The sequence below is a fragment of the Ictalurus punctatus genome, chromosome 1 (assembly GCF_001660625.3).
Source record: "Ictalurus punctatus breed USDA103 chromosome 1, Coco_2.0, whole genome shotgun sequence".
In the NCBI taxonomy this organism is placed as follows: domain Eukaryota; kingdom Metazoa; phylum Chordata; class Actinopteri; order Siluriformes; family Ictaluridae; genus Ictalurus; species Ictalurus punctatus.
The window spans coordinates 17,182,593-17,209,804 of NC_030416.2; the positions used below are offsets into that span (position 1 = coordinate 17,182,593).

Here is a 27,212-nt window from a genome sequence, read left to right on the forward strand (position 1 = left end):
GCCTTAATGCTAGCCTTGCAGCATGCCCCATGGCATTATGCCAGCATGCTGACCCACCCCTCCCGGCTGGATTTCCGTTTTGCTTCCTCTCTGTTCCAACCAACATGGGAGTTTTTTTTTTGGGAGAGGACACTGCTTCCCTTTAGGGTGCCCCTGTAACCTGATGAGGGTTCTATGTGTGTGTGTGTGTTTGGGCAGCGGGGAGTCTCAGCAACTTTCACCTCATCAGAGAGTAGGAAGTTGAGACACACTGTTCAGGGGGCATAGCCAAAATCCCCCTCACCACCCAACCCCACACACAGGCTTTAAATATGACTTGACTTGCATATTAAACCGCAGCTGTGATTAGTATCTGATGGACTACCCCTTTTAGGATATTCAGGAATTTCATGCTGTGACAGGCTCACGCATAATCAGTAAATGATTAAGTATATAAAAAAATATTTTAAATAAAATTTGGATACTATAATATACTATGTTTTACCATATGATCATTTAATATAAATAAAACAAGAATACGTTTAAATAAACAATAATGAAATATCCTCCATGTGTTTTTCTGTGTTGCAATCATGGCTTTTGAACTCACTGAAAAAGATGTATTCACATACTGTGAAAAGTGAAAACACGGTGGCAAAATGGCCTGAGGACAGACAGGACACGGTGCACCTTACAATCTACTTGCTAACACACCGTTATAGACATGAAAACATGACGGCAAGCAAGCGTAATGTGATCAGGGGTGAATCACAGCAGTGGTGGTCATTCCATCAGTCACCCCCCCCCCCCGGAAAGCAGACAGGGACAGAACAGCGGGGAACGATGTGGAAACTGAAGAGAGAAAAAGAGTAAGTACAGAGCAAACTGCAGTCTTAAGCACTGGAAATGCTGCAATTCAATAGGCAGAATAGAAGCAAATTAATTAAACAGATTAATATTTTGTTTATCGAGATAAAGGCTAGAATATCAGCACTGCACTCACATACGCAACACTGACCAACTGAGCAAACCAACAAAGCACACAAACACACAAGCAACATGACAAAGAAGCTGAACAACTCCCCCCAAACACACACACACACACACACACACACACACACACACACACACACACACACCACTGCGGCTCAATTAAGGTCCTGGAGAACACAATGGAGGAAAAACAAAAAACAACAAAAGCACACCTGGACAGGCAAGCACGCATACACATCCATAAATATACTCAGACAGACAAGCATAAACAACACAATTTTACTTTTACAAATGTGTTTTTCAACCTTGTAATTTTATTCAAAGATAGTTTGGGGTGTTTTTTTTTGTTTGTTTGTTTTTTGCAAAAATATCACAAATTATTGACAGCATTGTCCACAGCACCGTCCCGGACTTACAACATTAACGGCAGTTAATAACAATCAAATATTCGCCACAAACTATATTGTTCACTTAAAATGTACAAAGTTCAGCTAGAAATCTTTTCAGTAATGGCAGTGAAATGAAAACACACAATATAATAAATGCTTTTTTGCACTTCCAGGGTCTCGATTTTTTATAATAGCTCATAAGACCGCAGAGTGGAGCTGGTCATAATAGTACTGTCGCGCAGTTGTATTTTATTCCATATCAACTTTCTAATAATCTACTCAAAAAAAAAAAAAAAAAAAACAGAATGTGACACAGAACAAGACAATATCATGTGCTTTGATTAAAATGCATAAAGTGGCGAAATTGCATATGTGGGAATTTTTTTTGTTGTTGTTTTAAAGCAAAAAATAAATAAAAACTGGATGTTCTCATACAGTTTACACATTAATACTCTCAGAATGGGGTTAATTTTTTAGAATAATTCAGCAGTCATCATCACACACATAAATCAATCTGCACATTACTATTTGGTCTACACTGGAATTGAATCATGAGATTCAACATGAGAACTGCATTCCCAGAAGCAGGAAATCAATACTGCTCTGAGCTCATCAATTGGAATGCTGAGATTTATCTCTCTGTGTTTTTAACACTTGAGGGTAACATTAAAATACTCCCTCCTTGCACTTCCTGCACAAAAGGTAGACATTATCAATAAGCATTGCATCTCTTGGAATCTACAACACAACACAAGTCTCCCTATAAACATTCCTCTCCAGTGTAAAGAGTACTATTTAGGCACCAGAAAACAAGTTCGCTTGGCAGAATATGGAAAATATTCATGTCTGTGATAACGTTCATTCAATCAATAAAATTAAGTTATGCTGCCATGCCAAAGTAGCTTGCATGTGGGATAATGTAAAAGAGTCAGATGTGTGAAAGATGATGTAATGAAACGTTAAACTGTGTTACAGAGTCGTGACTCCTGCAGGAAAACACATGACAGGCAGACATATGTTATTTGGTTCACTAGGAATGCCAAAGTGTGCAAAAATAAAGTGTGCATTAAAGCTGAGGCTTTGGAACGCTTAGCTCCTTCACTATTCACAGCAGTAAACTGAGCGAGGGAAATCTGCACTGAGGCAATTACTGCACTAACCATAAAACACTCAGACTCTTTAAAAAGCCTTTGAGACTGTAGTGGAGAGTGGTCGATTAAAGTCTTCAATCTTTCCGAAATACAGCCTTAAGTTAGGTGTTTGAGTGACAAAAGTGTCGATCTAAGTGCTACTTCTAGACCTCTACTGCCCTCTGGTGACAGAAAAATTAGAAAGGCACCAAACTCAGTTTACATGTGGAATTTAAGCTGATTAATAAAATATTAATAATATAATATAATGTTACAAAGACTATGCTGATGTCAATACAGATGTTGCTGCCTCCAAAGCTTTTAAACGTTAAACAAGTCTAGATTTTTACAACAGAATATCGGTCTGTACTATGCGAATAAGAAAGACTACATTAGTACAAACAGAACAACCTGCACCACAAAACATTGTGGTGTGGAATACTGCAGATCAGTAGAGCAGAACTGTGCATTATTTACTAACACAAACATTTACTGAAACAGAATGGGAAAAAGAGTTTGATGAAGTGAAGATACTGAGGAAGGCTGATCATTGTGGCACTGGTCCTGCCTAAAACTGACACAAAAGCATATGAGCAAGAACTTCTTTTTTTTTTTAAATTGAATAAAAAACAAAAAAGTCAAATGAAACTTGCTAAAAAGATAAAAACTGTACAGAGTCCATATATTTCCTACAAAACTAACAAAAATAGATCTGAAAGTGTTAAAAAGGGTTACAGCATACTTAAGTAAATTGTTATTACTGTATATGAGAGCAAATAATCCTAATAAGCACATACACCCACCCACAATTTAAGAAAGGTACAAAATATTGGCTTAAGCTTTGTAATACATGGATATATAACAATTACTGATTTTTATAAATGATTAGGGACTCATGTTCTTGGATTCATACAAAAACATTCCTTTTATATATAGATATACACATAAAATATGTGTAAAAACACTTTGTTTCTGGTTTAAATTGGTTATAAAGTGAAAAATAAAATGGAATGGGTTATTGTCATGGCCCAGAAGAAACAAAAACTATTTACAAAGCAGAGTTCTGTGTGTGTGTGAGAGAGAGTGTGTTTTATGGAATGAGCCTGCTACCATTTATTGCTGCATTTCAGAATCCTAAATATTGCAGGGTTGGAATGGTCCTTTTAAAGTATGTCTGTGTGTCTAGTTGTTTGCGCAGTACTTGGGAAAGAGGTAGAGGTCTTTGCAGAGTGAACTGGTGAATTCAGACATTTCTTTGCAGCGGTGGTGTGCTGAACCTGGAGCATGGCCTTCTCTCTCCTTAATTTGGCGGTTCACCTACCCAGATAAAACAAAGAAAAAACAAAAAAACATTTTCAATGCAGTGCTACATGTTGCGGGTCAGCCTTTTGCAATATAATGTTTATCCCAAGAAGATTGTACACTGACACAGTATTCCGTATTTGCCATGGTACTGTATTTTTTTTTTTTTTTTGTAAAAGATGAAAATATGTGAATTTTTTCGGTTTAGTTTCCCTGTTAGCTTTATACTTATCAGTAGCTTTTTAAAATTGACATGTCTAGTATGTGCTGAAACACCAATATCTGTCACACAGAGTCGCTGTGAACTTGTTACTTGCTGTAAACTGTAGTACATAGAGTGAAAAAAAATTTGTTTGTTGGAAAACACATGAAAGTAACTTTTTTCTTATTTCAAAACTTATGTGCAAATGCCTGTTCCTGTGTGTGTGCCACCAGTACAGAAGGAAATGATGTTACTTATTTCTGTATTCTCTTCAATCTCTTCGATTCTATCAAAGAACCTTAAGGCTGGGTTTAATCCGTTTTAGCACATCAGGAGATCGAAAATAATTCAAATTTTTGTGTCTGTGTATCCTATAATGCCAAATGACATTTTATTTTAATTAGAATGTTATTTAAACAATATTATTTAAGCTTATATTTGCAATTGTTTTTGCAATTTAAGGTACAATTGTGGATTTTCTTATTTCTTACTTGTAACCTGGAAAATATGCTGACCATAATATGCCATATATATATATATATATATATATATATATATATATATATATATATATATATATATATATATATATATATATATATATATGTTAAAGTCAAGGTCTCAGCACAAGTAAATTACGTGGTTAAAAACCCATCTGGGAAAACTGCGTTACTGTCTGGAGTGCTTTGGAAAAAAACAAAAAAAACTAACAACAAGAAACACACAAAAAAAAACAGAATACACACTCACTGTAAAAGAAATGGACAACGACTAGCTCAGCTAGCTTTCAGGTACAAACTGCCAAAATGCTATGGTTTGGTCCTTGAGCAAAGCCCCTTAGCCTTCAGCTCAGTTTTATCCTGCATCAACTGTAAGTCACTCTATTTATTTATTTTAAATCATCAGCTAAATGAGCAAATGTACTGGATTATGTGTTGAATATGTAAAATAGTTCAGCACTTAAATATGTTTTACAGTACTGTAAAACATATTACTATTGTCATGTACTGTATTTTTTTACAGCACTTTGCTGAAAGCCCTGCTGCCAGTTAATTACAGATAAAATGTACAGTAATTTGTTTTACAGGGCTGGCAGTGCTTTTCCATGATGGAGTTACTATTATAGTATTACTGGTAAAGGGAATGAAGCTGGATTCAGAATTAGAGATGTTACCCCTGGACATGTATGCATGTATGCATATGCAAACTGTATATAGCTTTGAAATGTTTTAACGGCCTGCTTTACATAAAGAATCAAGTAGATATGTTTTTTTCTTTATTATAAAGAAAAACAGAACAACAAAGGCACTCTAGACAATTCTCATAGATCGATATGAGCAGAATTTTGTGTGTTTATAGCGTTTTAGTAAAGGGGTTTGCTTTGATGACCTTTTTTGAACAGACAACAGAGTGTAATTTTTAATTCACTGCTGTACGCCACGTCACTCTAGTTGAAATCAAATGATGCGTTTTTGACAGACGCCAATATGAACTTGAGATGAAGCCCAAATCTGTCTATGATTTGCATTGATTTGGGTATAAATCGGTGTGTGGCCCAACAGAAGAGCGTCCGGAGATCGCGAGTTTGAATCCTGACGATACAGCAGCCATCAGGAACCGGAAGACCAAGAGAACAAACTGGTCAATAACTTTAAGGATGGTGGCATACTCCCTCTCCCCTATCAATCATAGTGTCACTACTCAATCAAGTGGGTCGTTGAAAGAAAAAAGAATTCACTGTGTATTTTATTACCTGCACCAGTATATCTGATAAGTGTGTGTCTCTGGCTCTCTGTCTCATAGCTGTGTTGAGTTCCTGAATGAACCATGAGCCTTTCTTTGTGTTCCTCATTGCTGCAGTACCTAAGTTCAGGTACACAAGCAGAAACAAATGAATACATTTAAAAAGGTGTGGGCACACTCACAGTCAAAACTCCCCCTCCATAATTCAAGTTATTAATTCACAAAACTACAAGTGTCAGGTATTATCATAGCTGCTGGGTTGCATATAGGAGAAAAACCTGTTGAACGATTCTGCAGATATACACACACACAAAAACACACATGCACACAAAGACATAAATGGATACACACTGAAACCTTTGAGAGTAGCAAAACCGTAGATCATGTCGGATCTCTGGGGAAGTTTCACTCGCAAGCTCTCACTCTCTTCGCTTGCTCTGTTCTGTCTGTCAAGGTTCTCCTCTCTCCCTGCATCCCTCTGCTCACAGCCTGTAGGCTGCATCGCATCATCACCATCTAACTGATCCACACCACAGTCCATCTCCTCTGAAACAGAACCTTATAAGAATCAGAAAACAGCTCGCTGGTAGCTCCATGTTCACTGCAGATTTTGTCAAGATATAACGAATAATTGTATACGAGTGTTACTCAGTGCTCCAACCTCCTCTACAGGCCTGAATGAAGAACATTTTTGGCTTGTTTTGAAGCAGGGGGCAACGAGCGTTATCAAACCTCTCGAACACCCAGTCCAACTGAAATATAGAGAGGGGCTTCTTAGTGCTGGGCAAATTAAATAAGCAATTATTAATCACTCCTTACTGTGAAAATCAGCTATTAAAGAGAGCAGCCAATTGATTTCTACTGGTAGAGATATTCAGAACACCTCAGTGGCATATTCTGGTTTTGAATACTGAGGCCACTGTTGCTATTTATTAGTTTCGAAAAAAGTTACCTCCAGCAGCTTCCCATCAACGCCGTAAATGGAGCCCTCCACTCCATGAGACAGCAAACACACAACACAGCAGTCAGACACAGCGTGCTCCGGCTGCCGAGAAAACTGCTCAAGGCAGGCCTGCATGGCCTGAAAGATTTTTAACACACATTTACAGACCATTATAAACCAACAACTTCAAACTCACCACCTACACCTAGCACAATGTACGTATGACGGACCCTATGTGTAATTATGGCCCTAATTCTTTGTTTGTTTGCTAAGATGAAATGGAGTGAGATGTACCTGGAGAGTGAGATCTTTTTGCAGGCTCACTGTAAAGTCCAGCTCAGTAAAGAGTCTCCTTAGCACCTCCTCATCTACCTCTCCTCCTCTCCGTGTGTCCAGCTCTAACTCAGGCTCGAAGTGCACGTTACTCAACACCAGTGCAAGGCCACGTGGACTAGATCTCATTGGGTAGGCCTGAAGAAACAGAGAGGACAGGAAATGTGAGTGAGTGTGTGTATGTTTGTGTCTGACTAGTAGAACTCAGGTGTGTGTTTGTGTTTTTCTGTGTGGGTGAGTTGTGATTGTACAATAAATTGAGTGTGGTGAGATTAAAAGACTGTATCGGGAAAAGATGACCTTGGCAAAAAAATGTTGTCCTCACAGGCAGCCTGCCAAAACACAGCGCGACCAGAGTCATCCAATTCACTGGTTAATCATTACCTCCTCTAAATGAACCGCGCTAAAAAGACTCAGACTCCTTAGGAGTTACCGGTTTGAATCAGTCTAACGAATCCTTACTGAATCAGTGAATCAATCATTAGTAATCCATAAGACCACTCATCTATAATAACAGTGCATTTATGACCCATAACATTGCTGGTTTTCTTTTAGATGCTGTTACAGTGATGCTGTTATATAATATATGAGAGTTCGGTGCAGTATGACTCTGTTCTCGTCCTGATTGTAAAACAAAAGATGATTGCTTGGAGCGAGACCGTGCTACGATTGGTCAGTGCAATGTGGTGGTTATCCGATTGGCTTGAGAAGACGGTGGGCGGAGTCCAACTATTTGTGGATTTGTGTGCACTCTTGACGTTAGAAACGTTTCAAAACTTACAAATCTGTGCAGCAAAATCCACAAATGCACAGGACACGATCCATAAATGAATACTAGCTGTGTTTGTGATATAAAAACATATTTGTAAAAATAAAATTATTTGTGAATTTAATTTTTTGTGAAACTACTAACATATTTGTGGATCTCGTTCCATTTATTTGTAAATTTGTTTAATTACTGCGAATTACTCTATATTTATTTGTGGCTCATAATTTATTTATTAGGAATTATGAAACAGTTCTAACCCCATAGGACACTGCTACGTCCGTTATTTGTCTGCAAGTCGGGATCACAGAGCGTTCCACCACACGCCTGAAGCTGGGGTTTACAGCCACACTATACTATGTTTTAAACTAATGTTTTTAAATCAAGTTTGGAAAAGTTGTGGGAAGCTTGGTGATGGAGACGTTGAAGTCGAGCGACCGTGGTGTAGTTCGGTTATAGCTTATTTTTTTTGCAATAATCCAAAAGCCTATGGGAAAATCCTATTGGGTTTTTGTCGAGGGAACCAGTGTGATGATAACTTCAGGGTTCCGGTAGAAAATGACATCATCGCTGCACCACTCTATTGGCCGTATGTATATGACGGGCAACTGTTAGCTGTTGGCATATACCTATGCACAGTGAGACAGGTAGAACTCAGATGTGTGTGTGTGTGTGTGTGTGTACCTATGCACAGTAAGACAGGTAGAACTCAGAAGTGTGTGGGTGTGTGTGTGTGTGTGTGTGTGTGTGTGTGTGTGTGTGTGTGTGTACCTGTGCGCAGTGAGACAAGTAGAACTCCTGCGTGCAGGGGAGCACAGCGGTGGTCAGAGGACTGTCAGCATCTAAGCACATCTCCATAGACTCTGAAGGGTCAAAGCAACAGAATTAACCTCCACATACTGCAGTAGTGCAGGTGAGACAGCACTCATTTTAATGTCTAAATGGCACATTTATCTACCAAAGTCTGCATCAGTCTGAATTAAAAGTGTGTGTGTGTGTGTGTGTCTATGTGTTTGAATGCATAGAGGTGACTCCCAACAACTGTTCCAAAATCAACTGTTATTCTAGTTTTATATACAGTATGACATTGTCAATGCTTTGAATAGATACTTAATTATTTTCCTGTATATCACGGTCATTCACGCACGCGCACGCGCACACACACACACACACACACACACACACACACACACACGTACACGCACGCACGCACACTCACCCTGGGTGCGAGCTCTTTTAACAGGTACAGCACACTCCTCCGTTGGAAGTGGAAGTTTAGAGTCTGTAAACCTCTGCAAACAAAACAACACACAAGCAGGTCTGAGTTTAAACTGGTTACGTTGTAGCTAGACACTGATTTAGTTTTTCTTTCATACAGCTTTCCTCTCACACAAAGCAATTCTGATGTGTGAATACCAGAGATTATGGGTTTGAAGGCTCATAATTGTTTCAAATCTTTTGTCTGTTTGTTCTCTGACTCATTTAGGATTACCAGGGTCTCTGGGTGTGTCACCGTGAGCAAGTTGAGCAAGTGTTTAATATCTCGCTATTTCAAGAAACAACTTGAACTGCTTCAGACCTTTTGCAATTATTATTATAGTATAGTATTTATGCAACTAACATGGATCTCAGAGTAAGTGTGTGAAACTAGGATCAGCTAACCCGTGTTTCATTCTCATGTTTCATTCTCGTCACTGGAATATTAAAGGCAAAGAATGAACCCAGATCAGTATACTCACTCTGTGAGAACAGATATGAGTAAAGGGCTGGTCACTGATTAACCAAGGAATTATAGTCACCATGTTTATACCTAATGCATAAAGTCATCATAAAATGCGGGCAAATGTCAATATAAATTTCACACAACACACAGTGTTGATAGAGCTGGTATTGCTTTTTAACGTTTAAGAAAGAAAACAATGCCTAGCTGATAAGAAGACAAAAAGTATGTTTTCCCCCCAAAAAAACACAATAGTATGGTTCATTCATGTAAAAAAAAAAAAAAAAAAAAATTTTGTAATTAACCATTTCTGCTTTAGGTACTGCCTGATGCAAATGTGCTCTGACAGTTTAACTACAGTTTGATTGATTACAGGCATACATTTCAGCTAACCTGCAACAAACCTAACACCAAGAAAATTCACTAGTATGTAGAGTAAGCTGCAACAGTGACTCACCTGGCTACAGTGTAAATCACTGGTGACATAAATAACTCTCAGTAAAGGATACACAGATTCAACTGGATTATAACGCAAGTTACACATATTCGATTCAATTGTTTTCACACAAGCTTTTTTTTTTGCTTTCACAGAAAGATCTATGTTCGGTTGACTGTAAAACCTGTTTTCAAACCCTCACTTAAAAATGGTGGTCTGTGGTTCACTTCAGGGGCCTTGTATAAAAGCTATCCTCTGAGGATTAAATAAAGTAATTGCTTCAACTAGCCACTAACTACTTCTTGTTTTGAAGTTTCGAAATGACAGGGAAAGGGATGTTGTAATCTGCAGAGGAGATGTAATGGCTTCTTGAAATATATAAAAAGGCCTTATTCTAGCTGTTGTTATACTAAGAGCTTAACATGTGTAGGACTAGTTAACGCTTTGAAAACCCACCCCTACCACTAAATAAATTAGACTACAGGTTTCAACATTTCCTGGAATAAATATATCTGTCTAAACTTATCCACTATGGATTACTATCAATCAGTACAACAGCACTACAGTGCTTTAGCATATGTAATGAAAACAGCCCACAGCACCATGGGCAGACAGTATCACTTGGTGAAATAGATGTCACTCCAATGATAAGGTTTTGAAGAATATTTGCATATGAAACTGAAATGAGTGAAATTGGCTTGGATTATGGCATCTACATGCTTCACCCCTGGTCTTTCCTTGTCTTAGCACTGTGTAGGTGAATTCTGCAACCATATTTGTACAAGGCTTTTGTTATGAACACACTCTTGCCTCTGGCATTCGTACCTCTCTGAACAGGTGTGAAACCTGCTAATTAAGGGTGCGCTGTTCCCTCACCTCTTTGTCTCTGAACCTAAGAAGCAAGTTGTAGAGGTGCTCCTGCTCGGTCTCTTTAAGAGCTGCACAAAAGGTGCTGAAAGCTCGGGGGCCACGTTTCGGGAGTAGCATCAGCAAACGGCAGCTCTTCTTTTGGGATGTTGTCTCTGCCTGCAAGATTCAAATCATGACAAGGTCAAACGCTCTAACTACAGTGACTTTGCTTTTCAACCACAAACAGCCAAAAATACACTATCTTTATAAATCAGTGACTGTCTACTGACAAGCACGAGTGTGTTGTCAGGTACAGTCAATGGTTTTGGCAGAAGTTGGTCGAAGTAATCGGTCCATTCAGACCCTCCCTTTAAACACAGGAGCTGCCTAGGACACAGGTTCCCAACCTTTGTCCAGGAGTGTCTCCTGTCCTACAATGTAAGTGTGTTCCCCAGTCCCAACACACCTCATTCAATTAACAGCCCTTCCTGAGTAGACATGTATTTGTTGGGAGCAGGGAAAAGACTAAAATGTGTAGGACATGGTTGGAAACCTGTGGGCTAGACCATAATGCCAGCGTGCTATTGAAATAAGGGATCCTTCTGAATTAACAGGCAATTAGAGACGCATCTTTGTAGGGATAAGCGACATGACAAAAATATCATATCACGATACTTGAGGGCATTTCTACGATACACAATGTGTATTACGATATATGATTTTACTAACAAACTGTCCACAAAACAGAAGTAAACTGACTTTTGCCTACTAAACTAACTTTTGCCTGCAAAGAGAAAGAAGATTAGAGTTGTTTTTTTTATTACAACAAATCAACAAGATCAATTCAGTACCATTTAAAGTGTAATTATTAAAAACAAAAAAAATCTGTCTCATCCTTTAACTCCAGTTCAACATCTTTACTTAGTCCTTTAATTAATTGCACAAACTGCTAAAAGGTTTCTAAAACAATGCCTGAAAATCTACAATAGTAAGTTGTGCCTTACCAGAATGGTTTCTGCCATGCTCTCAGTGAGGATGTCTTCAGCCTGTAAATACTGAATGAGCAGCTCATCCACCACCAGTTCTTTACAAAGTGCCACCGAGTTCTTCTTCAGGGCCAGCTTGTCTTGCGCTTTCATGCCATATCCCCCGAGCATGGTGCTATTTAGTGGTGTATGAGGTTGAAAAACACAGACAGACAGACAGACGTGAACCTATGCTGACAGACAGTGCAGTGGAACCATACCATTAACAACCGGGTTGCTCTTCCTAACAGTAGTCAAGAATATATTTATATATACCCTTGATAAATATGAGCAGAGAAGGCTGTGAATAATTGTCTTTATTGTTTAAACTTTTGATATTTTGTAAAAAAAAAAAAAACAAAAAAAAAAACCACAAAAATATTCTGCTCTCATGGATATCAAACAATTGCAAACACAACACAGGTTTATAAAAAAAAAAAAAAAATAGGTGTGCAACAATTATTGGCACCCTTTTAGTCAATACTTTGTACTTTGCCAAGATAACAGCTCTGAGTCTTCTCCTATAATGCCTGATGAGGTTGGAGAATACATGGCAAGGGATCTGAGACCGTTCCTCCATACAGAATCTCTCCAGATCCTTCAAATTTCGAGGTCCACACTGGTGGAATCTCCTCTTCAGTTCACCCCACAGGTTTTCTATTGGTTTCAAGTCAGGGGACTGGGATGGTCATGGCAGGACCTTGATTTTGTGGTGAGTAAACCATTTTTTTTGTTGTTGATTTTGATGGATGTTTTGGATCATTGTCCAACTGGAAAGTCCAGCCACGGCCCATTTTAATCTTTCTGGCAGAGGCAGTCAGGTTTTCATTTAACATCTGTTGATATTTGAGAGAGTCCATGATGCCATGTATCCTAGCAAAATGCCCAGGTCCTCTGTCAGAAAAACAGCCACGAAACATTAAAGAGCCACCACCATATTTAACCGTGGGCATGAGGAACTTTTCCATATGGCTACCTCTCTGTGTGCATCATCACCACCTCTGGTGTTTATTTTTTGGAAGATTTTTTGGGAACTTGAACCAGCCTCTTCACAGTGCATTGAGATAATACAGACACACGTCCAACTCCAGGTTGATTCATAACATTTCCAGTTGACTGGAACTTCTTCATTATTGCCCTGATGGTGGAAATGGGCATTTTCAAGGCCTGTGCTATTTTCTTATAGCCACTTGCCATTTTGTGAAGCTCATCACAGCTACATTCCTTGGTCTTACCCATTGTTATGAATGAGTAAGGGAATTTTGCCCATGTGTTACCCCATATTTAAACCCCTGTGAAACAGGAAGTCATGGTTGAACAATTTCCTGTTACTAGTCACAAGATGTGCTAAAAAAATGTAAAATATCATTGGGAATATACTTCAAATAGATTTTTCTCATATGAATTCATAGAGGTGCCAATAATTGTTAAACACCTATATTTAACAAAAAATTTTTTATAAACCTCTGTGATTTTTTTTAAAACAAAAGATCAAAAGCTTAAACAATAAAGATAATTTTTCACAGCCTTCTTTATTTACCAGGGGTGCCAACATTACATACATATACATATACATATATATATATATATATATATATACACATATATATATATATATATATATATATATATATATATATATATATATATATATATATATATGATAATGTAACTTAGCTAGATTAAAAAAAAGTCTTACCGTGTTTTTTTATTCACTAGTCCACTTCTAATATTAGAAAATAACCCCTCCGTTAGGTAAATGTTACACTGAAACAGGTGTGCTGAACAGCTCACGAACAGGAATGTCAACTTTTTGCAGCAACCTAAACACCACAAGTTAGCTAACAAGCTGTTTCCGTAACTGCTTACAACAAAGTCACATTCACCGAAATAAAATCAAGAAACTTTCTCTAAAGGAAACAGACCTCGGTATACACTTGGGGGAATGCCAAAACATCTGCTTTTCTGCAGTACGCTAAGCTAATTAGCAATTACTGTATATACAGTTAGCTAGCCCCAAGCTAAAGGCTAGCAAAGTTAAAGCTAGCTAAAAAACAACAACAAAAAAGAAAAAAAACAAAGCACAGCTAACGAATCGCCTGCAGTTTATAACACAATGCATTACAGTACACTGAGTCACCGTATCTAATGCTGCATACGGCTTCGTGAATAAACAGCAACGGGCACGAAAAAGTTATCCGGGTTTACGGGGAAAATAGTTTTTTAAAAATAATTGACAGTACAGGGACTATCCTGGAGCAACTTCCGCGCCAATAAACAGCGAATGAGAATGTTCTCCTTCTTCTTCTTTTTTTTCTTATTACTGCACAGCGCGTTATTACTGCCACATACTGGTTTTAAAACGAATGAGGAGGGAAACACATACTAGGGAGTGCTGTTAGAGGAAAAAAATGAACGAGGGGTTGGTGTGATGTGACCCTGAGAAGTGGATTGGTTTCCACACCACAGTGTTTTGTACCTTATATACCACAGCGTTTTGCCAACCAGTACATTAAAAACCACTGACAGGTGAAGTGAATAGCATTGATTATCTTGTTACACTGGCACCTGTCAAGGGGTGGGATATATTAGGCAGCAAGTGAACAGTCAGTTCTCAAAGTTGATGTGTTGGAAGTAGGGAAAACGGTCAAGTGTAAGGATCGGACCCACTTTGACGAGGGAGAAATTGTGATGGCTAAATGACTCGGTCAGTGCATCTCCAAAATGACAGGTCTTGTGGGGCAAAGGCTAGAACGTTTGGTCCGACCCCACAGAAGAGCTTCTGTAGCACAAATTGCTGAAAAAGTTAATGCTGGCCATGATGTAAAGGTGTCAGAACACACAGTGCATCGCATCTTTCTGCGTATGGGGCTGCGTAGACGCAGACCAGTTCAGAGTGCCCATGCTGACCCCTGTACATTCCCGAAAGCAGCTACAATGTGCATGTGAGCATCAGAACTGGAACAATGGAATAAAGTGGTCTAGTCTAATGAATCATGTTTTCTTTTAAATCATGTGGACGGCCGAGCGTGTGTGCATTGCTTACCTGGGGAAGAGATGGCACCAGGATGCACTATGGGAAGAGGGAAAGCTGGCAGAGGCAATGTGATGCTCTGGGCAGTGTTCTGCTGAGAAACCTTGGGTCTTGACATTCATGTGGATGTTTGACACGTAGCACCTACCTGAACACTGTTGCAGACCCTAATGGCAGTGGCCTCTTTCAGCAGAATAATGCTCCCTGTCACACTGCAAAACTTATTCAGGAATGGTTAAAGGAAAATGACAAAGAGCTCAAAGTGTTGATTGGTTGATCTGATTAAGCATCTGTGGGATGAGCTGGACAAACAACTCCGATCCATGGAGGCTTCACCTCGCAACTTAAAGGAGTTAAAAAGACCTGCTGCGAACATCTTGGTGCCAGATACCACAGCACACCTTCAGAGGTCTTGTGGAGTCCATGCTTTGAGGGGTCAGCTCTGTTTTGGTTGCACAAGAGGGACCAAATGGGCTGGTTTGAGTATTTCATAAACTGCAGATCTCCTGGGAATTTCACACACAACACTCTCTACAGTTTATACAAAATGTGTCTAAAACCAAAAAACACTGAGTTGAACAGTTCTGTGGGTGAAAATGCCTTGTTCATAAGAGAGGTCAGAGGAAAATGGCCGGATTGTTTTGAGCTGGAAGGAAAGATATAGTAATTCATATAATCACTCTTTACAATCATCGTGAGCAGAAAAGCATTTCAGCATGCACAAAATATTGAACCTTGAGCTGGATGGACTACAACAGCAGACCACATTGGGTTCCCCTCGTGTCAGCCAAGAACAGGAATCTGAGGCTATCATGGGCTATCACAGACTCAACCAAACTGCACAGTTGAAGTTAGGGGAAAAAAATCAACTGGTCTTTTACCAGTCTTCAGCTGTCCAGTTTCAGTGAGTCTGTGCCCATGATAGCCTCAGATGCTTGTCCTTGCCTGACGGGAGTGGAATCTGATGTGGTATTCAGCTGTTTCAGCCCATCCACCTCAAGGTATTGTATCTTCTGAAATGTTTTTCTGCTCACCATGGCTGTTAAGAGTGCTTATTTGAATTATAGACTTTTTGTCACCTCAAACCGGTCTGGTCATTCTTCTCTGATCTCTCTCATCAACAAAGTGTTTCAGCCTGCAGACCCTCCACTCAAAGCATGCATTTTGCTTTTTGCACCATTCTGTGTAAAATTCTAGAGACTGTTAGGTGTGAAAATCTCAGGAGATCAGCAGTTTATGAAATACTCAAACCAGCCCTTCTGGCACCAAACACATACCCCCCTTCCCCCCCACCACCACCACATTCTGATGGGTGATGTGAACATTACTCGAAGCTGCCATCACACTGCACTGCTGCCCCACAGTTGGCAGTACAGGTGTTCCTAATAAAGTGCTCAGTGAGTTTATGCGTGTGTATCATTCATTAGGAGAGAGTGACTCAAATGAAAGTGTAAAGATATACATTAATTATTTTAACAAAAGAGCCCATCATAAGATTGAGTAAAAAAAGCATTATGTGTACTTCCTGTTAATAACACACAATAAGACTGACAATGAGGAAAATATGAGTAATAACAGTAAATGCTAATCCTAGATTTGCAAACAGAATGGAAAAAGACAATTACAGGAAGTTGATAAACTGGACAAACACTATTTCTCTTGTTTTAAACATATTACAACAAATTGTTGTGATTCCAAAAAACATAGTTTGTAAGGCATAATTTTTTTTTTAAACTTCAGAATATCAATATGAAGCATATAGCAAATTGAAGGGGGAATAAAAACAACAACAGGCTGGTCATCAAAAGCTTTATTCATGTTCTCCCTCTGCCAGCAAAGCTAAATTTCCCCACACCATAAAAAAGTCAGAAGTTTATATTCAGTATGGATTAACAGACTCTCATAAACATGATAAAATTTACAAAACTTGTTTTTGAGTTGTACCTTGTGATTTTGACTACTACAAAAATTTGTATCCTGATTTGAAACAAACCTACAGTCTTAGGAATTTGAGATTACAGAACCAGGCTGTTAGACTCAGACTGAGCTCAAATATTAAGTTGGAAGCATTTTAACAACTAGTGCTTTAGTTAGGGGTAAACCAGCCAAGTCTGTATCTTAGAAACTACAGCACGAGTACATAAGCAAATATTTGGTTAAATCTCCTTTAAAAAGCATCGTGTTTCCATTAAACGTAAGCTCAAGTGCAAATAAAGTCACTGTTATTCAACTTTGGAAGTACTTTTTTAAGGTCAGATCAGTTTCAAATCTCATTCTATTTCAAATTTCACAGTACAAGCTTACTCTGCAGTGGACAACCCCACTACAAGTTCCTATTTAAATCTCTACAAATATCAAAAGAAAAAAAACAAAACAAAACACAGACAACAGCAGAATTAATAATTCCCCAAATACTTGCAAAAAAATAGGTTTGCTTTCCAGACACACTTTATTCCACTGCAAATTTCCATTCATAGTCTTAATTAGTCAAAGACTTAGCCTTGTCATTTGATGACAATTATCCTTAGAATTTCCATTATCACATACAGTACCCAAAGTATTTACTCTCTATACTTCCTTTAGTAAAATTTAGCCATCATTCCATTCGCTCACCAAGCCAGTCTGACAAAAATATTCAGAATGTCATCAGTAATACTATAAAAAGGTGCATCACATTGAAAGTCACTGCACTAGTAGTATGGTGTGAGTATGGTGATCTTTGCAAGAATACTTTAACACTACAGTGTGCTTTCCAGTGTTTTCCTTGAGTCTTACACTCACAGCCACATCAGTGGCGCACAGCATCACCACCAGAATGCAGAAGTAACCAGTAAATCAATATAATCCATATTCACTTTATCAGAATGGAGGCTGTCACAAAAGCCTAGTGGGGCAGTAGCATGAACTTGTCAGTTCATCAATATCAAATATAAACTGTAACTAATAAGTAACAATAAACCACTTAGTAAATTCATAAAGATACATTGTGCAGGCTTCTTTGGGCATGAATAGGATTTGAATTAACAAATAAAGCGTAGACATCTGTGAGCACATGTCTACTATATATAAAAAAAAAACTAAAATAAACAATTTTTTATTTATCTTTTTGGATGAATGACAGTTCTAAAGTTTGTCCTGAACAAATCAAAAGGTGTCAACCGTTCTGCTGTATATTTTTCAAATTTACAAGGAGAAACATAAAATTTTGTTGAAGCACAGCATTTACTTGTAAATATCTCAGAGCAATATAGGAAATACATAAGGATAAGTGCTTTGTTTAAATAACCAACACATGGAGAAGCCTTCCTGGCCTACACCTAGACAACCCAATGCTCAGCTCACTCAATCACATGCCATGATCACATTGGAAGCAAATGGTCATCCCTTTCCTCTGGCTCTTCTGATGGCTCAGTAGACACGCCCCTATAAGTGGGAGGTTCCTCTCTGCTGCCACGGGAGCGGCACACTAAGTCACATCCATCCTGTGAAAGCACAGATGTATATTTCATATTTACTTCATTTCAGAGTTAACGTTTAGAATCCCAAATGTACAAAAGGCATTAACAGGTAATATGATTAGTCAAAAAAAATAACTGAATACAAAGAGTGATTACAGGTCAAGTTCAAAAATAAAAAACATTACCACCCAACACCTTAAATATTTAATAAAACAAATTAAAAATAGCATTATATTCCTCTTCCATTGATCACTTACTTTATATATTTGATCACTTCCAGCACTTTTAGTAACTTCTCCATTTCTCATTTCCTACTTCCAGTTCATTTAATGAGAAGGGGGCAGTCTTATTTACCCAGGCAGTATCTGATGCATCACTAGCTAATAACTGTGGACAAGAGCTCAACTGTTACAGTCTAGGAATAGCACCATCTAACTAACCTGAACAGTGCATGCCTATTAATAATGCCACAGCATAATTAACTTTATTACACTGTATATTGTTATTAAATATTTAGGCACTGTACCTGTTCTGGTTTGGTTGCATTCACCCCAATTCTGTCAGGTTACAGAGTGATTATTTGAATTATTGTAATTCCTGTTAGCTCAAACCAGTCTGGCTATTCTTTTCAGACCTCTATCAGCACTGCATTTCTGCCCCCAGAACTGCTGCTTACTGAATGTTTTTTGTTTTTCCACACAATTCTGTGTAAACTCTAGAGACTGTTGGGCAAGAAAACCCCAGGAGATCAGCAGTTTGTGAAATACTCAAACCAGCCCATCAGGCAATAACCATGCCACGGTCAATGTAAACTGAGATTACATTTTTCTCCATTCTGATGTTTGATGTGAACATTCAATGACGCTCTTAACCGGTACCTGCATTATTTTATGCACTGTGCCAATCCCATATGATTGGCTGTTTGGATAAATGCATGAATGAGCAGTGGTACAGGTGTTCCTAATAAACTAGTAATCCCACAGCATTCATAAAGCACTTTACTTCATACACATACACGCTCTATTTCAGCTAGATTTTAAGTTTCATGCTCCACAAAAAGTAAACAACTATTGCAAGGGAACAAGATAAGCATCAATTTCAAAAGTATTTCAGAAGAATTATTTCCTATCCTGTCATTTAAGAGCTGTGTGCATGTTCTAGCTGAGGTAAGAGAGGGAAACTATTCTGTCATGACATTTTCAATTCAGGTTCAAAGACATTTCTTAAAATATTTTAAAAGAACTTTCTTTAAAGCATGTTGACATTGATGAGAACATAGTGCAATCGAGAAGCTGTTAAATTTCATGATACTCCGTAATGCCTGGATAAGTTTGGACACACCTCTCATCATCATATAGGTAGTTAGGGAAATAGGAAATAGGATAAAGTTTTTGGGTTAAGTATTTAGCCTCCTTGAACTTTTCCACATTTCGTAGTGTTACAACCTGGAACTGAAATATATGCAATTGATCTTATGTGTCATGAATCGACACAAAAGATCCCATAATACTCAGAAAATCAATATAGTTTGCAAAACTATTTACAAGTAAAAAGAGAAGTTATGTTTGGGCAGGTATTCACCCCTGTAGCTATACATACTAATGCAAGGCACTGTAAATGATTAAATCTGTGCTGAAAAGTGAGACGTTGAGAAAACTATCAATAATAAATGGAGATGTAATCCTGTATATAGTTTTAATTAAATGTGTTGACTGTTTTTTAATATTTTTTTCCAGTTATATATTTGACATATTTGCCAATTAATGACTTTACTGCCTTTTGGGGATTCCATATTCATGAATTGATAAAGTAAATTAAAAAAAAAAAAGAAAAAGGAGGAGAGACTTACAGCGGACAAGTTGCCTATTTCTGTCCAAAAGCCATAGTTTGGAAACTGTTCAACTCCTTTTGCTCCAACGATCAATCGCTGGTAGAGAAATCCACTAATGAGGTAGACAGACAAGCAGGAGATGCAACTAAAAAGAAGAAAAACAAAACAATCACATAATTTTTCTATTATTAGAATATTTAAACACTTACACATGAATATTCTACTACGTTTTCCTCTAACTGCTTTCATGTACAATTCCATATTAGTGGTCAATGTAATTGTAGTCTAATGCTATGTTCTAAGGCTGGTTTGACAATGACTATTATACTCACATAATGAGAAGTATGGATCCAGTGCTGAGTTTGGATTCAATCACAGGACACACAGCACTGGAGTCCAACTCGAACAAGTAAAAACAGTCAGTATCCCTCTCTCTGTCCTCCTGAACCACTGTCAGCTGTCCCTAAAGGAGTGGAAAATGAGAGATATGAGTAAGATAGGAGGGAAACTGAATAATTATTACCGAATAATTAACACTGGTGACAGAGGCAATCAAAAAGGAAAAAAGTTTTACAGCTAGATTTATAGTGTCCCTGTTTGTCCCTTGTGGTTTATTATGGTACAGTAGGGCGTAGCATATCATAGTGTGGCTAGAACTTTTCTTCCTTTCTACTGATGTAGGAAGAGGACCACTCAGCTGTCATGAAGCTTTGTTCATGTGATTGTGATGTTGACAACCCTTACTCATGTCACACACTGCACATGTGCAATCTATCCCCTAAAGTGTGTTTTTCAAATCTTCAGAAAGGGCAGAAAATAAATTAATTAATTAATGAAGAGTGAAGTTACTCTTTAAGAAAGCAAAGTCAGACTTAGAGCTCACCGCAGCCTTAGTTCTGTCACAGGAAATCATGATGATGGCTCTCCTCGGCTCTTTGGAGCAATGTTCACGATATCTATCCCCACCCAGGTAGATCAGCATAACCCAGTCACCTGTGGAGAAAAGCCAGAAAAAAAGACTTTAGGCAGCGACATCCATATTCACTGATCTTCTAATCACGTAGACAAGGAAACAGCTCTTTATAGGTAGGGCGATATGACAAATATATACAGTATCTCACAAAAGTGAGTACACCACACACATTTTTGTAAATATTTGATTATATCTTTTAATGTGACAACACTGAAGAAATGACACTTTGCTACAATGTAAAGTAGTGAGTGTACAGCTTGTATTACAGTGTAAATTTGCTGTCCTCTCAAAATAACTCAACACACAGCCATTAATGTCTAGACCGCTGGCAACAAAAGTGAGTACACCCCTAAGTGAAAATGTCCAAATTGGGCCCAATGTGTCAATATTGTATGTGGCCACCATTATTTTCCAGCACTGCCTTAACCCTCTTGGGCATGGAGTTCACCAGAGCTTCACAGGTTGCCACTGGAGTCCTCTTCCACTCCTCCATTACAACATCATGGAGCTGGTGGACGTTAGAGACCTTGTGCTCCTCCACCTTCCATTTGAGGATGCCCCATAGATGCTCAATAGGGTTTAGGTCTGGAGACATGCTTGGCCAGTCCATCACCTTCACCCTCAGCTTCTTTAGCAAGGCAGTGGTCATCTTGGAGGTGTGTTTGGGGTCGTTATCATGCTGGAATACTGCCCTGTGGCACAGTCTCTGAAGGGTATGTCAGAGTACATGTTGGCATTCATGGTTCCCTCAATGAACTGTAGCTCCCCAGTGCCGGCAGCACTCATGCAGCCCCAGACCATGACACTCCCACCACCATGTAGACTGTAGGCAACACTTGTCTTTGTGTACTCCTCACCTGGTTGCCACCACACACGCTTGACACCATCTGAACCAACTAAGTTTATCTTGGTCTCATCAGACCACAGGACATGGTTCCAGTAATCCATGTCCTTAGTCTGCTTGTCTTCAGCAAACTGTTTGCAGGCTTTCTTGTGCATCATCTTTAGAAGAGGCTTCCGTCTGGGACGACAGCCATGCAGACCATTTTGATGCAGTGTGCGGTGTATGGTCTGAGCACTGACAGGCTGACGCCCCACCCCTTCAACCTCTGCAGCAATGCTCGCAGCACTCATATGTCTATTTCCCAAAGACAACCTCTGGATATGACGCTAAGCACATGCACTCAACTTCTTTGGTCGACCATGGCGAGGCCTGTTCTGAGTGGAACCTGTCCTGTTAAACTGCTGTATGGTCTTGGCCACTGTGCTGCAGGTCAGTGTCAGGGTCTTGGCAATCTTCTTATAGCCTAGGCCATCTTTATGTACAGCAACAATTATTTTTTTCAGATCCTCAGAGTTTTCTTTGCCATGAGGTGCCATGTTGAACTTCCAGTGACCAGTAAGAGGGAGTGTGAGAGCGATGACACCAAATTTAACACACCTGCTCCCCATTCACACCGGAGACCTTGTAACACAAGTCACATGACAACGGGGAGGGAAAATGGCTAATTGGGCCCAATTTGGACATTTTCACTTAGGGGTGTACTCACTTTTGTTGCCAGTGGTTTAGACATTAATGGCAGTGTGTTGAGTTATTTTGAGGGGACAGTAAATTTACACTGTTACACAAGCTGTACACTCACTACTTTGCATTGTAGCAAAGTGTCATTTCTTCAGTGTTGTCACATGAAAAGATATAATCAAATATTTACAAAAATGTGAGGGGTGTACTCACTTTTGTGAGATACTGTATGTATATATCACAATATTTGAGGACATTTCTACGATACACAATTTGTACCACAGTATAGAATTTAGCTAAGAAACTGTCTGCAAAACAGTAGTAAAATAAACAACTGTTAAACTGAGGTTGACGATACTTTTATTTAATGTCTACGAGGACAAAGAAGATTAAGTTTTTTAAAAATACATGTCAAATCAACAGCATCCATTCGGTATCATTTCATTTGTAATTATGAAAAATGTAAACAATTCATCACCATACCAATAATATCGCCGGAAAGAGTATTGCATAATCATTTATCACAATATTATATCGATATATCATCCAGCCCTATATATAAACATACTGTACTTATTTCTGCTGATGTGAATTTTGGATATCCATACAATATTTGTCTAATTGAGCTTTCATATCAGGTTGGGAGAAATTAAACAGCACTAAATTTGCACTTATGTTGTGTGCAACACATTGCTACTTACTCCCTTTAACAGCCTGTGTTGAATTGTAATTCCCAATGCGCACTTGGTTGCCTTTCATGTCCCTTTGCACCAACCCTGCATTTTTCAGCCCATCTGCATCACCACAGACTTGGAACACGTACGTGTAGTTCTCCTTCCCCGTTTTGGTTTCAGTAGTAAAACTATTGAAAGTGGAGAGAAGGCACTTTTGTGCAAACCTCTTGGATAGAGATAAATTCATGCAAGCAAGTACTGCAGGAAGTATGTACTTACCTCTGATTGGCGAGTGGCTCCAGGTAACTGAGCACGTTTCTCTCAGAGATGCTCTCATGGACCAACTTGCACTTCTTCGTGTTGTCACTTGCTTGAGCTCCAGTGGCCATGAGTACAAGAAAAGCAAGCAATCTCCAACACAGAGGCTTCTTCATGACTGAAAACCTACACAAAAATGTGCATTATATAGTTACATAATTATGACGCGTTATGGCACCGTTCCTTCTAACGACAGCCAGTCACGAGATTTAACCATCTAGGACAGTGGTTCTCAACCAGAGAGAGATCTGAAGAGGGGGCAAATTGTTTTCAAGGAGAAAAACACAGACAGGGCATCATTTGGGTACTCTGTGTATTTTATTGCTTTTCAAATAGAATGTGCATAAATGAAAAACCCCACATTCCCTCTCCCTCTGTATTTTCTTTTTGCTGGGGAGAGGCGGAGCTTAGCCTGCCTTTTATCTAGCAGTCACTGCAAACCTGTGTTGCCAACTTAGCGACTTTTTTTTTGCAAAACAAAAAAGTGCCTAGTAACAAATCTAGCGACTTTCCAAATGTCACCAGTACTGTCCTGCAAGTGCGAGGTCTTGCTTTCCCACTGCAGTCACACCTCTCTCTGCGTCTGCTCTGTTCAGTGAGTGTCTGAGAGCCGGAGATTTAACAATGTGGATAACATGGATAACAAGACGCGCCCTTCGTCCCAATTTACATCATTCCTATGCGAATGTTTTTAGAATACAAGACGAATGCAATGCAACATGTTTTACATGTAAAATAGTCCACGTTATTACAGCCTATTTCTCTTGTTCAAAGTAGTTATAGTGTTCAGAATTTTTTTTAATCATTCATGTTCCATACCTATCCGTTATATAGTTTTATAAAAGTCATACAAGTTATATAAAAAAAAGTTATGAAAAATAATTTAAAGAGTACAAAAACACAAACGCAAAAAACCCCCCATCTATCTATCAAAAACAGATTTTATATATGGGGGGTTTACCACATGATGGGGGGCTTGGGGGGCTTTAGTTACAAAAGTTTGAGAACCTCTGATCTAGGATAAGGAAGTTCACACAACGTAGTTTCAAACAATCAAATCTACACTATAAAATAATCAAACATGCATTTTTAATTATAGCGTTATGCCCCCTCTTGTTACAGGGTAAAGGGCCGAGTAAAGAGAAGTTCATTATTTGTCTTTTAAAAAAAATAAATTATTATTATTCTATTACAGTTTTCCAAATTGCTACCACTGTCAAAAGGCCAAATATGAGCTAGGCAGCAAGTTTTAATGATGCACTCTCATTTAAAACAACAAAAACAGCACCGATATCCATCAACATACCTCGACGGTTCTCCAAGCTGATGTTTGAAACACGATAGAGCAATATGAAAGTAAGCTAGCTAAAGATGGCCAGGTGAGCTAGCAAGTTCCTGTTTCCTGATTAGCAAGCTAGTTACAGATAATGTAGATCTTAAAGCACCGACACAGGTGCACATATATCCATGAGTGAGCGTGAAAGCAGTAGAAAACGGATATAATTTTATGTCCAGGACGGTCGCTGATACATATCGGTTTAAACCTGGTAACGGAAGAAAAGTCTCATGATTCAGTTTATCAATCTTAAAGGCGGAAGTGAAACTGAACCACTGAGCCATGTGACTCCTCGTGACGCGGAACTCGGCGTTACAAATGCGCCCATGGAGGTTGAGTTTCGGAGTGAAATTAGGTCGTTAGTTTGAACGTTATGAATGTTTGGATGTGTGTAATTACTACGCAGTATGCCCAATTTGTGAATTGTTGTGAATAACAGAAAATGAAACTTGATTTAGACTTGCTTCAATTAGCCTGCTGTGGCTAATGGGGGCACTCTAACCATACAGATGCTGTCATCCAGTAACAGTTATACATGCCCTAGTTATTCAGCTAGGTAATATTTAATAGTTTTGCCTCATTGATAATATTCAGATGTGAGTTCAACTCCTGCTTCATTATTGGGGCAAGGTGGATTAGTGGTTAGTACGTTTGCCTCGAACCTCCAGGGTTGGAGATTTGATTCCCGCCTCTGCCCTGTGTGTGTGTGTGTGTGTGTGTGTGTGTGTGGAGTTTGCATGTTTCTTCCTGTGCTCAGGGGGTTTACTACCGGTTCTCCGGTTTCCTCCTCCAGTCCCAAGACATGCATTGTAGGCTAATTGGCATTTCCATATTGCCCGTAGTGTGTGAATTGTGCCCTGCGATGAACCATGTCCATGGTGTCCCCCGCCATGTGCCCCAAGTTCCCTATGATAGTCTCCTGGTTCCTGTGTAGGATAAGTGGTACAGAAATGGATGGATGGATGTGGTTCAATATGAGTAGATACAATATGAAAATTATAGTAGATTATATACTTTTGGAAGGTTCCTTTTTGTAAACAGCAACACTTATTAATTGTCTGCTCTGTGCACTGGCCTAGTAAATCGGTGATATTAAATGTTTCACTATCAGACAGCCTGGTAAATGTACCGTGCTGAAGAAAAAACATTTCAGAAATTCTAATGGTTTCCACTACAAATACCATTACAAGCCATCAGCTAAAAAGTAAAACCATTACCATTGGTCCATAATGGTATAACATGCCACCAATAGAAGGCCACATATTACCTGTAGAGACCCAGAGGTTTCCATTAAAACCATTCAAAACATTACAAATTCTATGAGGGATTTTCATCAGGGTAAGATTGCATATCAAACTGTAGTCTGCTGAAATTCACCACAGGGTCCTCCATTCAATTGAACAGTATGCTAACTGACATAGGGCACTTCTGGAGCCCATTTCTGAAATTATTTAGATTTACTTTTGTGTTTTACCAGGTCTGGCTTCCGACACCCTGCCACTAAATACAGAGCAGTGTTACCAGTATTAAACTCAGCAACGTCAGTCACACCCATTTCTTTAACTTGACTGCCATCTGTGATCTGTCGTTACAGCATATGAATACAATGGGAACACTTTTAAGTAGGGCTACCTGATTACTTTTACCTGATTTGACTTCTGTTTAGGGATCCAAAGGTGCCTCATCAATAAACAGATTCACTTATCAGCTTCTGAGCTTTGAGTTGGATGCATTATTGATCTGGATTTCATGAGGTCTTGACTGAAAACAATTAGCAGAGTTTAGAAATCATAAATGAATGCAATAATAAATCTGTATCATTCAATATTTTCTTTCCCGCCTTTCTAATTATGTGGTTTAACCTTTATAAATGCTTTATAAATGCTTGTCTCTCTATATATACCTTTAGTGTTGCCAGTAACTTTCAGTGTTGCATTATTCTTATGTTATCTCTAACACATGTTTCAATGTATGCAGCTACTCTCCCTTCCCCCTTTCCTTATACCTGTTTGTACCTGCCTCAGCATGTGGACACACCCAGCAGCTCTCATCTTACCAATCAAAGTGCAGCAGAGATACACTTAGAAGGTCCACTTCCTGTTTCTGTGTGAGAAAGGAGCTCCTACAAGCCTTGTGAGGAAAGGTGATATGTCTTGGACTATAGGACCAATAATCAGGCAGCTATTTTAGTTACACTGGATTTCCTGGAGTTCCTGAACACCTTACCCTGGGTGGAGATGTGTGTTCCTCTGTTCT

General features: G+C 38.8%; 2 protein-coding genes across 6 annotated transcripts; both read right to left on the reverse strand.

Moving 5' to 3' along the window:
* Nucleotides 1-1,264: 1,264 nt before the first annotated feature.
* casp2 (caspase 2, apoptosis-related cysteine peptidase) lies at nucleotides 1,265-14,105 on the reverse strand. 4 transcript variants are annotated; one of them, XM_053682063.1, is made up of 12 exons: nucleotides 13,736-14,102; nucleotides 13,510-13,633; nucleotides 11,790-11,946; nucleotides 10,813-10,962; nucleotides 9,000-9,072; nucleotides 8,552-8,643; nucleotides 6,976-7,152; nucleotides 6,691-6,819; nucleotides 6,400-6,490; nucleotides 6,090-6,284; nucleotides 5,749-5,858; nucleotides 1,265-3,808 (listed from the first exon to the last, which is right to left on the reverse strand). In XM_053682063.1, the coding sequence occupies exons 3-12, from the start codon at nucleotides 11,940-11,942 to the stop codon at nucleotides 3,674-3,676; spliced, it is 1,305 nt and encodes a 434-aa protein (XP_053538038.1). In that variant the 5' UTR covers nucleotides 11,943-11,946; nucleotides 13,510-13,633; nucleotides 13,736-14,102; the 3' UTR covers nucleotides 1,265-3,673. The 4 variants fall into 4 exon arrangements, with proteins under 4 accessions (XP_053538038.1, XP_017328838.2, XP_053538039.1 ...); XM_017473349.3 differs by having other exon boundaries at nucleotides 6,096-6,284; nucleotides 13,510-14,101; XM_053682064.1 differs by lacking the exon at nucleotides 1,265-3,808 and adding an exon at nucleotides 5,285-5,587 and having other exon boundaries at nucleotides 13,510-14,105.
* Nucleotides 14,106-16,639: 2,534 nt separating this feature from the next.
* Nucleotides 16,640-27,152, reverse strand: m6pr (mannose-6-phosphate receptor (cation dependent)). Of its 2 annotated transcripts, XM_017473380.3 has the most exons (8): nucleotides 27,013-27,152; nucleotides 26,603-26,717; nucleotides 23,582-23,746; nucleotides 23,330-23,490; nucleotides 21,017-21,126; nucleotides 20,466-20,596; nucleotides 20,152-20,278; nucleotides 16,640-18,326 (listed from the first exon to the last, which is right to left on the reverse strand). In XM_017473380.3, the coding sequence occupies exons 3-8, from the start codon at nucleotides 23,734-23,736 to the stop codon at nucleotides 18,204-18,206; spliced, it is 807 nt and encodes a 268-aa protein (XP_017328869.1). In that variant the 5' UTR covers nucleotides 23,737-23,746; nucleotides 26,603-26,717; nucleotides 27,013-27,152; the 3' UTR covers nucleotides 16,640-18,203. The 2 variants fall into 2 exon arrangements, with proteins under 2 accessions (XP_017328869.1, XP_017328863.1); XM_017473374.3 differs by lacking the exons at nucleotides 26,603-26,717; nucleotides 27,013-27,152 and adding an exon at nucleotides 24,927-25,241.
* Nucleotides 27,153-27,212: the final 60 nt, after the last annotated feature.